The sequence below is a fragment of the Cricetulus griseus genome, chromosome 3 (genome assembly GCF_003668045.3).
Source record: "Cricetulus griseus strain 17A/GY chromosome 3, alternate assembly CriGri-PICRH-1.0, whole genome shotgun sequence".
Lineage (NCBI taxonomy): Eukaryota > Metazoa > Chordata > Mammalia > Rodentia > Cricetidae > Cricetulus > Cricetulus griseus.
In genome coordinates this window covers 218,438,509-218,453,566 of record NC_048596.1, presented here as the reverse complement: position 1 = coordinate 218,453,566, position 15,058 = coordinate 218,438,509, and the positions used below count along the sequence as shown (strand labels likewise).

The following is a 15,058-nucleotide window of genomic DNA, read 5'->3' as shown; positions in this document are numbered from 1 at the left end:
TAATGGAGCTAAAACATAACCTAGTGCTGAGGCCATAGTTTCATATATAGCAGAGAGGAAAGTGACGACATGTTTTACTACCTGAAAAACAACTAGACTTTGAAGAGTAAGTGGGTTTCAGAGGTCAGTGAGCCAGTAACACCCAGCTCCTGAGTATGGCTTTCCAGCATTGAGGCTGAGAGGTGACCTCATTTGTTCACCTGTTCTGATCAGGAAAGAAATGTAGGATTAAAAAACAACAGAGCAATAAAAGGTGGACATTTGGATTTATATCAGTTTTTCTTCCTTTTCAAGAGGGGAGAAGGGAATCAATGTTTACTAAGTTTGCTGTAGAAAGAATGACACTGTGCTTCACCTGTAGCACATCAGTTAGAGGTTGCCAGTGACTCTATCAGAGAATGTTAACCCAGTGCATAGATGGCGATATCAAGGTTGAAATGATTAGTTTAACTAAGGCAACACAGAAGTCACAGACCCTCCAAAACCCCCCTTGGACCACATGACCTTCTCCAAACTTCCACTGTCTTTCTGTTCGGTTGTCCCTTTGCCTAGCTGCTTCATCAGCTCCCTCTCTTTTTTCTTCTGTTATTGTTTGCTTGTTTCCAGTTTCATCCTGTTCTGAACTGTCTGACATCCCATTCAAGCCTGTTTTCTCCACACTCCTGATAAGGATAACGAACATGTATGGAGTCATTTCTGCATCAGTAACTGTTCTAGGCACTTTAGATGGTCTTATTTAATTCTTAGAGATGCAGTAGGTCCTATGGTTCACTGTTGATTTGATAGATTAAAAGCACAGGAAACTAAGAAACTTCACAAGGTCACACAGCCAGTGAACAGTAGACTCTCATTTTCTGCTAGCAAAGTCCTAAAGCTCTGATTTCATACTGGGTGATGGATACACAGGATGAATCTATCAATATGACTACCTGTAGAGAGAAACAGTATGCAGAGCCAATTTATTACATGCAGGTGTTTGTAGTCCCTAATCTGGGGAAGGGGCTGCTGTTGGTAAGTAGATGGGTTGGGAACAGTGGAGCCTTAAGGGACAGCACCGTCTGAAGGAATGGCTTCAGGACACGGGTGGAACAATGGATCATAGGGCAGTACAGAAGGCCTCCTTCCTTCAAGATGGGACTAAGTAACAGGGAAAGTGTAGAACTTACACTTTTAGGGAAATGAGAAGTGTATTGGGAAATTTCATGCCTTCTTTTTGTTTTCCTTTGAGCTTAGAATAGATTTTGTTACCACATTTATGCCTCTCCAAGTGACCACATGGAGTGAAATAAATTAATAAACTCTATGACTTGCTGGTGAATGAATAAAGGATCAGTGTGAAGAATAAAATAACTCAAGTTTTCCATCATCCTTTCATTAAACATTGTTAAGCGTCAATCATTGCCTCCTTTTTGTGTATTTGAGGTGAGTGAAAAGTATTTCCCACTTGATTTTAGTGTTGGCGAGGTGACATGGCGCTGTAGGTTTAAATTTTATTTACTGTAGTTCACAGACACACACTGCATCCTCAGTCTGGATTCTTGCAGAAGATGTTGTTAGACAACTTTAGTTTTACTGGGAAGCCAACTCAGGAAACACTGCCTGGGTAAATAGGGAAGTGAGATGGGAAGGAAAAGTATGTAATTATGCCACTGACCACTGTGAGGAACTCAGATTTGCAGTGGAGAACTGGGTGATGCTGTAATAGGACCCCATTGTCCTTCAGAATCCACAGCAGAGGGGGTATCTATTCCTCCCCATAAGTCACAGGAGATACACTCCTTATAGGGACATGAGTTCTCTGACCCACTGAGTCTGCCCTATGTGCAGACCCTTGTCATAAAATGTTCCCAGGCAGAGAGGTACCTCTGACATTTTGGGACTTGTGCCACTGAGTGGGACATTGCAGAAGTTGAGAAGTAAAGGAGGCTCTGACAATACTTATTATAGAGTTCTTTTCTATCCTCTTCTAGTTCAATTCCTCTGTCTTCCAGAAGTTATTTTCCTATGTGTTTTAGTGCCAGTATTTTACTCACTAGTATAGAAAATCTAAAAGTGTATTAGGGGAATATAGTGTATTATATTTCTATCCCTGAACACTCCCTTTTGGGACTACATTTCTTTGCTGGCAGTTTTTGACATTAATTACTTTGCTTAATGTTATAGAAAATTTTTAAAACATGTCTAGAAGAAAACTCACACCTTATTGGATACTTACGATACTTAGTCTTGTGCTACATACACTCTTGCCCTGGAATCTAGGTTGGGGTCAGAGGACAACTTGTGGGAATCAATTCTTTCCTTCTATCATATGGGTCCCAGGGATTGAACTCAGGTAGTCAGGCTTGGATGCAGACAACTTTAGTCATTTCACTCATCTCTTTGGTTCCTCTTACATTATTATTATTGTTGTTGTTTTACCTGAGATATTGGATTGAAACTTAACCACTGCTTCTGAGAATATATTTTTACATTTATTTATTTTTGGTCCTTGAAATAACAAGAATTAGAATGTTTACAAATGCATTCCACTGGTATGCTTAGAAATGGCAGTGAGGCTCCAAGCTGACTTTTGGTCAAGGTCTTATACATCTTTTTTGGAGGAAGATGTGTGACACTTTAAACCAGATGCATTTGACAGAGACAATGGTGAAAGAGAAATTGCGATTGGGAGAGTAAAGCGTGTGTTTCTGTCAGCACGTTGTGATAACACTGCATTTCCTTGTATTGTCCAATGACAGTGACATCACACTTGCTCTGCTTCTAGCAACCAAGGAGAAGCACAGGAAACAAGTACAGATTAAGTGTGTATTTTAGTAGCAACTCAGCCAGCACTTCTCTCAGGAGTCCAAACACTTACAGATGTGTCTGGGGGAAAAGTAAATTTGCAGGAAAAACACTCATTTAAAATAGTCCCATAATCTTAATCCATTGTTGAATAAATAAGTTGTCTGAGTAACAACACTTCAGTTATAGCAGTCATTCATTCAATTAAGATTTGTTAGAAAATTATTTATGTTTTCTGAAGAAAGGTGATAGTATTGAACCAGAGAGGCCAGATCCTTCTCATTGAGTTTATATTATAGCAAAAAACAAAAAAAGACACAATGAGAATAAGTAAAGAAGGTTGGGTGGTACATACCTGTTATCTCAGTACTTGGAAGATAGAGGCAGGAGGATCAGGAGTTCAAGACCTGCCTCTCTGCCATAGATAATTCAAGGGTAGCCTGTTTCAAAAATCCCCAACCCCCACAAAGCTCACAAATAAAAGGAGAGCATATACTTCAAGATGATTGTAGGTATCATACAGAAAAGAGAGGAGTAAAATGAGTGGGGGCGGCCAGCTCATGGAGGGACTGACATGAAGTGGTTAAAATAGCAACCAGCCAGGAGTGTTGAGTACCAGAAAGGCCTAGAGCTGGAGGTGGTAAGTGAGGGTGAGGGCAGAGGATGAGGGCCAATGGGGACTGAATGATGACTGAGGGTGAGAGGTGTCAGGGTTGGATGGCTTCCTGACTAGGGAGGTGCTTTGTGAAAACCAGATGCTTTCCTGCTGGCTTCCGTGGTTCCAGTCCTGAAGGAATTCTGCAGAAACAAAGTTTCCTTCCACCTCCTTGAGATAGAAAAGAAACAAAACCATTGTATTAACCAGCAAGCACTAACCAGAATAATGCATATAGGACAATCCATTTAGTTCAGCGGATGCAACAACCATTATATGGGGGAAGGCTTTGCAATATAGAGACCTGTCAGGACCATCTATCTCCTCAGAGGAAACTGGGTCATCGGGAGTCATCTGCCTCCCTCCATGATTCTATTTCAAAAGGAGTTGAGAATGGAGCAAGACCATGATGGCATGACATAGACTGATGACAGTGACGTTGGAGAGAAGAGAATGGAGGAGGAGAAGTATGTTGCAATTCTCCCTCATCCACCCCTGCAGGTTGCACACAGTATCTGTAGGGATGGAGGAGGGAGGGAAGGAGGAAGGAGGAAGGGAGAGGGAGGAAGGAAAGGGGAGGGAGAGAGGGAGGGATAGAGAGATGGAGAGAGAGAGAGAGAGAGAGAGAGAGAGAGAGAGAGAGAGAGAGAGAGAGAGAGAGAAAGAGAGACAGAGACAGACAGACAGACAGACAGACAGGCAGAGAGCTGGAATCTAGGATGACTAGTAGATTTAGGTTTGTGAATCTGGGTGCATGATATGCATTGAGAAAGCAAAGACTGGATGTTGGTTCATGCCCTGGCTGCTTTTTTTTTTCTCTCTTTCTCCTAACTTGACACAGGCTAGAATTATTTGGAAAGAGGAACCTCAATTGAGGAACTGCCTCCATCAGATTGCCTGTTGGCAAGTCTGTAGGGCATTTTCTTGATTAAAGATTGATATGAGAGCCGGGCGTTGGTGGTGCACACCTTTAATCCCAGCACTCAGGAGCCAGAGGCAGGCAGATCTCTGTGAGTTCGAGGCCAGCCTGGTCTCCAGAGTGAGTGCCAGGATAGGCTCCAAAGCTACAGAAACCCTGTCTTGAAAAACCAAAAGAAAAAAAAAAGATTGATATGAGAAGGCCCAGCTCACTGGGGTTGTACTGACCCTGGGCATGCTGAGCAAGCCAAAGGGAACACATCAGTAATCAGTGTTCTTTCATTTTCTCTGCCTTGACTTCCCTGGATGATGGAGTGTGACCCTAGAGTTGTAAGCTGAGATCATCCCTTCCCCCATCAACTTGCTTTTGGTTATGGTGTTTTACCACAGCTATAGAAACCTAACTAAGACAGTTCATGAAAACACTACTATAACTAGAGTGAAATTAAGATGAGCTACAAGATGAAAATTAGGCACATAGAAATAAAACCCTCTGAAGGGAGCCCATGCTCCATGTACAGACTTTCATGTCCTTTATCAATAAAATGGCTGTCACCTGGTTTGCTTTTTCTTTTAATAAGGGTTTTTAATAAGGCCAGTCAACAGTCAAACCAAAATGGCTGAAATCTGAAGTGAAAAATAGATGTTTGATTAATGCTGAGATTATACTGAGACAAGCCCTGAAAAGTGGAGGGCAAGACTAGCTAGAAAACATGAGGGGGAAGAGCTAAGTTAATGGGAAATTCCCAGACTGCTTAATTAGAGGAGGCTAACTAGCATTTGTGTATGATAAATGCTCATAGTAGCTTTAAAAAGGTTTTATTTTCTTATCTGCTGTGTTTTAGCATGAGCAAAACACCCCAGTTTTAAAATTTTAAGTTTTCTCAAGGAAGAAAGTGACTTATCTTGTCACACTAACTCAGGGGCAGCAAACAAAGTGGGGTCAGGTGTGGGAAGGAGTTCAACTACACAGGTGACCTATCAGGTGTGTCAACTACAGAGAAGCAAATGGCAGCAGATGTTCTGGGTCTACACTTTATGGAGATCAACATATTTATAACATATAGCATATATACCATACTTATGACATAAATCGCCCTAGAAGAGACTGGCAAGAATTAGGAATATGGGTGAGAAGAGACAGGGGTTCTTTTCCAGTGTAGGCATGATGGAGAGAGAAGCAAGTGTGTTAGGAGACAATGGCATTTTGAGGCCATAATTCATTATGGTCTTTAAGTCAAAGGTCCTAGACTTGACCTCAGAGTGTAGGTAGTGCCAGCTGCACTGGGGAGTTGAGAACAGAAGTGCTCTTTTGAAAATGCTCTGGAAATAAGGAGGGACTCTCCTGATTCCTGGTGTTCCTGCCCCCCCTCTTTCCCTTCCCCCTCCCTCCTTCGACCCCAGAATGGTTTGATTGAGAATAGCTGAGATCATTTTTTTCAGATTCTCAGAAACCTACAACTCTATGAACTCACTTAGAAAAAAAAAAAAACTGTACAAAGTAGATAGAAGAAATTTAGAAAAATGTCACAAGAAGTGGTTAGTGTGCATTTCTGTCAAAATCAATCTTTTATTTTTCTTATATATTCTTTAAAAGTAAACAGAAAAGAAACACCTTGACATGAATTCATATAGAGGGAAATTTATGCTTAACAATTCTTTTGTCTTGATTTGTTTTTTCACCAAGGGAAGTCCGATTTGACCACAGATCAGCTACGTTAAGATGAACCAAAGCTATCCATACTCATTTACTGCAACTACCAGTTCCCTTCTCCTGTCTCTCCATCCAGCTTCCAGGAGGGAAACAAGCATTCCAAGACACAGTTAATTGCACCAGTTTCCCCAGAATTATAACTCTTTAGGGAAATAGAAGTCTGGGAAGTTTTATCTTAAAATACTGCCCTCATTATGTGAACACACTTAAGCATGTTTTCTTTTGTTTTTTTGAACAGACACAAGGCAGTTTTTAATCTACAATGAAGATCACAAGCGCTGTGTGGATGCTATAAGTGCCAGCTCAGTTCAGACATCAACTTGCAACACAGAAGCTGAATCCCAGAAATTCCGCTGGGTGTCGGAATCACAGGTTATGAGCATTGCTTTCAAATTATGCTTGGGTGTGTCATCAAAAACCGACTGGGCCTCAGTCACTCTATATGCCTGCGACTCAAAAAGCGAATTTCAGAAATGGGAGTGCAAAAATGACACACTCTTTGGACTCAAGGGCATAGACTTATATTTTAATTATGGCAACAAACAAGAAAAGAATATCAAGCTTTACAAAGGGTCCGGTTTATGGAGCAGATGGAAGGTCTATGGAACCAAGGATGACTTGTGCTCCAGGGGTTATGAAGGTAAGGGGCTTAGTGCTTCTTCTTTTTCAGTTATCTCTTTGTTTCCTTGTTTGACACTGAAGGAAAAAAAATGCCCTACTGTGGTCTGAACAAGAAACAGTAAGTCAGCACTTTGAGCTTTTGAATAACTCTGTGTTCTAGACAGACATGATGGTGAATAAGTGTGAGAATTATCTCCAATAACTGTTAGTTATTGGTAGTTCATAGAAAAACATTGCTTTGAGTGCATTTGTATTACATAGTTTTAAGCAATGAGTTAAAGTTTTCAGATATGTTTCATTGTAACCTTTGACCAGAAGCCTCCCATTTGACCTTATGAGATTGCCTTGTTGGCTCTAACCAGACTTTTTCTTTTCTCCAGGGTAAGGTTAAGATCTTTCCAGAGAAATGATCCTAAGGGAATTCTTTACTTCATTCAGATGGCCTGAAATGAAACTCTGTTTCTGGCTTATTCTGTCACATTAGGGTATTTAGAGATGAAAATCATTCTGGATTATTCAAACCGTAAAACTGGCTCATGAATTAGCAGACATATTTATTTAGTCACCTGCCTTAGAAAGAGGCAGCATGAACAGGGAGGGTAATTGCTTTATTTGAAGTGGATTCCCTGAGCTGTCAAAGGGGAAATACAGTCAGGATCTTTAGTCTCCCCTTGTCTTGGTCAAATTTCATTCACTGAAAAAATCAGACAGCAAAACAAGACAATTCAAAAAAGCCTCAAACCTTTTTCAAAGACTTCTCTCTTGATTCAGATGGGGCTGTAACCCCATTTCACATTTGGATACTTGGCTATTGTGAGTCATTATCTAGAACAACTTCAAGGTCAGAGGAAGAACAGGCTTTTGGGTTCAGGGAAACTTATCCCAAAATGACTTTGTTGCTGGGGCTGCGGAGATGGGCTGAACCTCACTTATCACAGTGATAAGACACAGGGACCCAGTTCCTTGTAAAGAGGGTGTTTGTCTGCTTTCTGTCTATCTAAAGAGAAGATGAGAGTAGAAATTGAAGTCATCGAGGGTAGAGTTCAGAAAAGAGTTATTTCCAGGCATTTATTGAACATGATATAAACTTAGAAATTCCAAGAGAGGCAGCCCAAGAAATGCCACCTTCCAGGAAAACACAATAGAAACTCAAAGGGCAGGACAGGCTTACTCAAACTGGATTGTGTCGAATTCTAAAAAGGGGACAATTGCCAAGTTGAGGAATTCAGCTTGAGGATAATGGTGCTAGGGGTCATCTCTTTGAACTTATTTATTTCCTTCTCCCCCCCCCACAGTTCTTGGGGTTATATCTAAGGCTGCACACATTCTGGGCATGCACTCTCCTGCTGAGCTCTGTTCCCAGTTGTTTTAGTTTTTGCTTTTCGTTTTGAGGTAGGGTCGCACTAGGTTCCCCAAGCTGGCCTTGAATTCACTCTGTAGCCCAGATAACACTAGACTTGAAATCTTCTTGCTTCTAGTCTCCTGAGTAGCTGGGATTATAGGCCTGTACCACCAGGCCTACCTTATTTTATTTTGAAATACAGCAGTAGGTCCCCATCTTTCTGTTCTGCCATTTGCTTTGAGGCAAATGAGCATAATACTTAGGGTAGTGATTGTCACACTTAGTGTGTTTAAGAAACATCTGGGAAACTTGTTTAAGTGTTCAGATTGCAAGCTCGGTCCCCTACTCCGATTCTGAATTAGTACATAAGATTGACACATGTGTCTTTGAATTATTGTTATAAAGTATTGGGTGGTAGTTTTGAAGATGGCCCACCAGTGACATTTTGTCAACACTTTGATGATCTTTCAATATATAAAATAATCTTGCTGAAGGGCCTAGGCCCTCAAAATGACTTTAAGTTAGAAACAATTAAATCATGTGTGTGTGTGTGTGTGTGTGTGTGTGTGTGTGTGTGTGTGTGTGAGAGAGAGAGAGAGAGAGAGAGAGAGAGAGAGAGAGAGAACATCTGTGTGCAGTGTGAGTGCAGTATCTCTTTTGAAGAGGGTGTCTGATCCCTTGATCCCATGCACTTGGAGTTACAGTTGTGAACTGCCTGACATGGATTCTTGAGACTTCTGCAAGAACACTGCCTGCTCTTAATTGCTGAGACACCTTTCCAGTCCAGAGTGACCTTTAAATCCATTTAGTGCAGTGTATGTTAGAACTGAAGACACCATCTCAGTGGAAAGCTGGAGGACAGTAGAGATTGTTTTAGAAAAATAGTATCAGAATTGTAGACTTGGATGATTTCAAGGGTTATCTTGAAGTTTGAGCCCTAAAGGGAACATGAATTTGATGACACTTTTTTGTGATTCTTTAATGGGATGGGCAGGGCCAAGTTTGGTTCTTTGAATCTCTTCTGTGTCTATTTTTGAATAAACATCTTGTTTGTTTGTTTTTTTGAAAGAGTCCCCTCTCATTGACATCTGTAAGTCCAGTAGAAGAATGTGTTACCTGGTCCTGTGGTTCCCATGGACTTTCTTTATGGGGAGGGGCAGGCATCCATGGCACTGGGAGTTGGCCCAATTCTTACTGAATCCAGCACATTCCTTATACAACTTAGGTTATGAAGATTGGTCCAGGGGCTGGAGAGATGGTTCAGTGGTAAAGACCCTTGCTGCCAAGCCCAGTGACCTAAGTTCAGTTCCTGAAATCTACATGGTAGAATGAGAGAACCTTGTCCTCTCACTTCCTCATGTGTACCCTGACACACATGCTCTTCTCTATCTTACAAACAAAAAACCCCAAATATTTGACCTATATCTTAGCAGAACTAAAGCTAGAATAGCATTCTGAAGTTATTCATAACTAATTAAAAAGTGACTTTTGATTAATTGAAAACAAGTCCAGATGAAATAAGTATAATGAGTAAGAGAAAAGAAAACAAACAAAACAGCAAAGAAGTAGCTGGGAATGGTGGTCCATGTTTGTAATCTCAGCATGCAGGAAACTTAGTCAAGAGGATTTAGTCTGAGACCACTGTAGGCTAAATAATAAGACTCTGTCTCAAAAGAAATACATTTCATAAATTAAAAGGAAAGGTATTGACTGTAGATACTGCCTAAGGGTTTTGAGTGGTTTCTTTTTAGGATATGGATTGGAGAACTCTGCTGATCATAGAGCACGAACACTCCCCCCCCCACACACAAACATACTGTTGAGAGAATAAGTGGAGGCTGAGTTGCTCAGAAGTATTTGGAGGGGATTTGAACATTACTTGTGGATTGACTCCATGGTTTTTTTTTTGTTTTGTTTTTTTTGTGTGTGTGTGTGTGTGTGTGTGTGTGCGCACTCACACTCCTGGGTGTGTGTATTCTTATATGCGTGTGATGATAAACATGTGGATGTGTGTGCATGTGTGTCAGAGGTTGATGCCGAGTGTTTTCTTCCATCACTCTCTATCTTATACAATGAGTCAGTCTGTCACTTGAACCTGGAGCTCGCTGATTTGGTGTGTAGTTAGCCAGTTAGCTCTGGAGGTCTGGCTCCATTTTCACACTTATATGGGTCCCAAGGATCCAAGCTCAGATCCTCACTTGTAGCAAGCTCCATAGTTTTAAGGTTGTTTCCAACCTACCAAGTTACTGAAATTGTAATTCTACCCAAGAGGAAGGATAGCATCTGCCTGCCTTGGAGGAAAGGCAGACATTAACGCTGGTGTCACAAGGGCTTATTGTCAGAGTTTCCTCAGAGGAAAGAGAATAGTCCATTCCAAAGAGTGGTTGGAAAGGGGTGGTCCTATAGTTGTTCCTAAGTACATGCAGCAATGGGTGCCCAACAAAAGACTACATAGAGGCAGAGGGGACAAGGGCCCACAGAGTAGAAGCTCGAGGCCAATTCCTTCAGGATGCTTTATAAAGTCAGCACACAGACATGTGTCCCTCTCATTTTAAATGCGTTTCCCTATGTCCCTACAGCCATGTACTCCTTACTGGGGAATGCAAATGGAGCGATCTGTGCATTTCCCTTCAAGTTTGAAAACAAGTGGTACGCAGACTGCACCAGCGCTGGGCGGTCAGATGGATGGCTGTGGTGCGGAACCACCACCGACTACGACACTGACAAGCTGTATGGGTTTTGTCCTTTGCAGTGTAAGTAACTGATCAAGATATGCTTGGAACATTCACCATGACAACAAGGGGTAGGACCTCGAGTTAAATAGAACATGCTTCCCCAACTTTTTCACACTAATTCCTGAGTATCTCACTCTAACCCTTTACAGAAGCCATAGCTGCCATTTTACCACGGAGAAAATAAACCGTTGTGGCTGAAGACCAATGTTTGTATTCAGATTTGGGAGGAAGATCAGAAAGCACTCCCATTGCCCAACATCCGTTGTGTGAAATAACCTCCTGATTTTTAACCTCTAACTATCTTTAATTTCCTTCCTTCCTTCCTTCCTTCCTTCCTTCCTTCCTTCCTTCCTCCCTCCCTCCCTCCCTCCCTCCCTCTTTAAATAAAAGAGGGCATTTTTTAGTTCCTTTTTCTATCTCTTTCCTTCCCCATCTTTGTTTCTGCTAGGGGTTGATCCCAACCTTGCTCTTCTATGCAAGCACTCTACCATGGAGCTAAACACCCTGGCCCTATCAGTTATTTGCTGAGACTTTAGGGCAAATTATATTGTATACTTAATTATTATTATTATATATACTTAATACTGGAGGTAGGCACCCCATTCTCCCAAACCCCAGATTCTTTAGCTTTATAAAGTGATAAGCTAAAACCAGAATTTAAATGGCATGACAAATGTGTTTGGTGGGGGAGCAACTATGAGGGTTCTCAAGTTTTGTGTCTCACGTTTTTTGCTGGAGCTCCTTGCTGTGAAAATTATCATGGTGGAGGCTTGTGAAGCTCAACGTAAGAAGGGTGGAATTTGATTGAACTGGATATCAAGGGAAGTGGGTAATTTATGCTTCAAAGTCCTTTGGCATTGGAAGTTCAAGTGTTACTAGAACTAGCAAGACCACATCAAGTACCAGAACTTGAGTTCTTGTAGTTCTGTCCATGTTTATGAATCTGCAAGAAAGTGTGTGACAGGTCTTATGTGAGGTGGGGGGGGCAGCTGGGGGTGGGCAGAACTAGGGCTGAGGAAGGAGAAAGAGGTTGAAGTCTTTGCTTTGTTTCTCTTTCTCTGGCCATCTTTCCTGCAGTCAGGTGCCCCTTCCTAACTGAGTTACATATAGCCAACCTCTTTCACAGCTATTGCTGGATCATTGCATCGTGTTTCCTCACATCCCCCAGGGCTGGGTTTCTGATGCCCCACAAAGGAGGAGACTCCAGTGTGGTCTGGAATGGCTATGGAATGATCTGAGTTGCAACACCGTTGTTTCCTACTAAGCTTTTGTGACCACAAATTCACACATCAGAATTCTTACCATGCCAATATTCTAAGTCAGTAAAACTTAGCAGAATTTCTTAATGTCAAATTATATCCAGACTTCTGAGAATTTTCTCTGTATGACCTTTTGGCTTTATAATTCCCAATCATCTTATTAAAAGTAAACTTGAGTTCATACTGTGTATGGCTTTGTAATTGGCTCTTCAGGATCTGGTGAGTGTCCAGAAAGGTCACAGGCGTCAAGGTCATGGGCTTCAAGTCCACAATGATACAATTCTCTAGCCTTGATGGAGGTGAATCTATTTGCCTCTCTTATAACAACATTTAGAAATTTGATTTCGATTAAAGATTTGTAACTGTCCAATGTTTTGAATGAGAAATCTTTGTCTGAAAAAGTAAAGTTTTTAAAAGAGGCATACCTGTTTTTCAACTAGAGTTGTCTAGACTTAGTGAGAGTGGTATTTTCTAAATCTATCACCGTTTTTCTTAGGGATATGTGCTTCATGGTTCCAACTATAGCACCATCCACTTAAGTGATATTGATAGAGGACTTGTTGGATGTGTGATGAATAAAGTGTAGATAGAGAACAAATGGGAAGTGAGTAACACAAAGACCTTGATGTCCTTGGACATGTGTAGGATGGAGTTCCCAGGGTATCTAGTATAGTAATATTTTTGTCTTGTTAATTCTGTGTATTCAAAATCAAATGATATATTTTTCTCAATATAAAACATATATAAAAGGCAAATACCTATGGAAAATTTGTTTTATTTCCATCTGCATAAAATTTTAATTTTGTTTTGTGGCTCATTCAAAGCAAAATTTCATTTTATATTATTTTATTAGTAGTAACCTTAAGCTCAGTAGATTTGGTACAGGACAAAGAGGTATTGGTTACTGACTTAGTGACACTAAACACATGCTTTCATTGTCCTTTGGGTTGTTTATTGTTATGTTTTCCTTCTGTTGAGACACTAATTTCACATACATGAGAACAGGAAAAGGAAGAGACCCCGTTCTCCCAATTGTCCTTAGCTTGCAACTTGAGCTTTCAGCATTAGCTTCACTGGTTTACTGTGGGAAGTTGAACACTGGGGAGCTGCCCAGTCAGCAAACTTGTGTGTTCATCAGGAGATACATTTTAACCTTGTGATTTAAAATGTAAGAGAAACTTTCTTTAAATGAAGAGAAGAGTTACTTCATTTCATTTCATCCTCTTGACTATTCCCAAATAAGGAAATATCCTCCTCTAATCAATAGTTACATCTTCTAACTTATTCTAAGCAAATCCATGATTATAAAATATGTTTTAAAATGTTTGTCTTCAAATAAAACCCAAATAAATCTCACTGAAAAGTCTCATTTACACAAACATTAAATTTGTCAGACATCAGATCATTTTAAGCTTTATATTACTAATTGAAATTTATTTTTCTGTAAGCATAAGGTGATTTTCTAGTTGTATAAGTGCTGGGATATAGTTCATATAGTTCAGTAGTTCATTGCCCACTTACCTTCTGCAGAGGCTTGGGTTCTTTCTATATCATCATCATCATCATCATCATCATCAACAACAACAACAAACTTTGAACATTTCTATGCCATTGCACGAATCAAGTTCTATTATATTTTTCCATCCTCTCTAATGTATCACGTTACCATAAATGTTTAATTACAGGTGTAGTATGCATTCTGAAATGCCACTTCTTCATCAGACATGAAACACAATTAGTTCTAGAGCTAAGGATTACGATGCCATAAATGAGATGGTATAGACAATTTCGCAAGCTGAATACTTTCTAGAAAACTTTAAAATTATATAATCACTTTTCTTTTCCTTATAAGTAAATGAAAAGGTTATGCTGTCTTTCCCAGGGTTGTTACCAGAATTTTGCATTATTAAAAAACAAGAAAGGGACATTCTCATAGCATAAAACATAGGAAAACATTTCATTTGCTAGCATCCAAACATCTTATATGTAAAAGGCTATAAATAATATTTATGTATGTATATTATTGGGCTTTTATAAAGTTCTCTAAGTTTATAAAAGATATTTACAATCATATAATAGCAAAGGGCCAATATAAGCTAAGGTCACTTTGTTTTTTTTAACCAAGGGAAAAAGCCTAACAATTAGCATGTTCTATTGCTAAGATCTAGATTGAATGATGCATCCTGGGATGAGAAAACAAAGCTCTGAAAGTTACTTTATCCTCCACCTGGTGGGTGCAGGTTCTACCAGCCTGTTTAAATGAATCTGTGAACTTTCTTCTTATGCCTTATTTCTTCAAAGACCAAACTAGACAACAGATCCACTTGCCATGAGAAACCATGCACTTATCTTCTTTCCCTTACCTATTTCATTCACTGATCCAGAATACTGGGATGGTGTCTTGATTTTTCTTCCTTGTGTCTACCTCATGTCTTACATCATCCGACCCAAATGTTCCATCTGGGAAACAGGGAGAGGTTGTGTCTCTTTCCTGCCTCAGGCACATGAAGCACTCTAGATGTGGTTGCCTATGAGACATCTACTCTTCATCTCAGCTGGGAGGAAGGTACAGATGGCTTTAAAGATAAGTTAAAGGGAACAACAGAAGGTGTGAAAATGAACTGGATAGTTTTCAAAAAAAATGTTTTGTTTGCTTGAAGCATTTACCATGCGTAACACAGCAAATTGGTTGTCTTCTTTCTCAGTTGAGGGCAGCGAGAGGTTATGGAATAAAGATCCATTGACCGGCATTCTTTACCAGATAAACTCCAAGTCTGCCTTAACCTGGCATCAGGCAAGGGAGAGCTGCAAACAGCAGAATGCTGAGCTCTTGAGTGTCACGGAGATTCATGAGCAAACATACCTAACAGGTAATGACAGAACTCAAAATCGTAAGTAAAATAAGGTTATTTGATTTCCTCATAATATAATTTAGGAGTAGTTAATAAAATGAATTATTAATGTCATGAAAAGGTTTGTCCCTTAGCAATTGCTACAGATTGTATAAGAAATGTATGTTTTATGGGGAAG

The 15,058-nt window shown here is 40.2% G+C and overlaps 1 protein-coding gene across 2 annotated transcripts in view; it reads left to right on the top strand.

Annotated features, from left to right (window-relative positions):
- Mrc1 (mannose receptor C-type 1) overlaps nt 1–15,058 on the top strand; it is an 87,842-nt gene that overhangs the window by 3,631 nt on the left and 69,153 nt on the right. For both annotated transcript variants that reach the window (XM_027405251.2, XM_035441485.1), the window contains exons 2-4: nt 6,310–6,711; nt 10,614–10,787; nt 14,734–14,898. In XM_027405251.2, the coding sequence (XP_027261052.1) occupies nt 6,310–6,711; nt 10,614–10,787; nt 14,734–14,898 (741 nt within the window). The remainder of the gene's footprint in view (nt 1–6,309; nt 6,712–10,613; nt 10,788–14,733; nt 14,899–15,058) is intronic.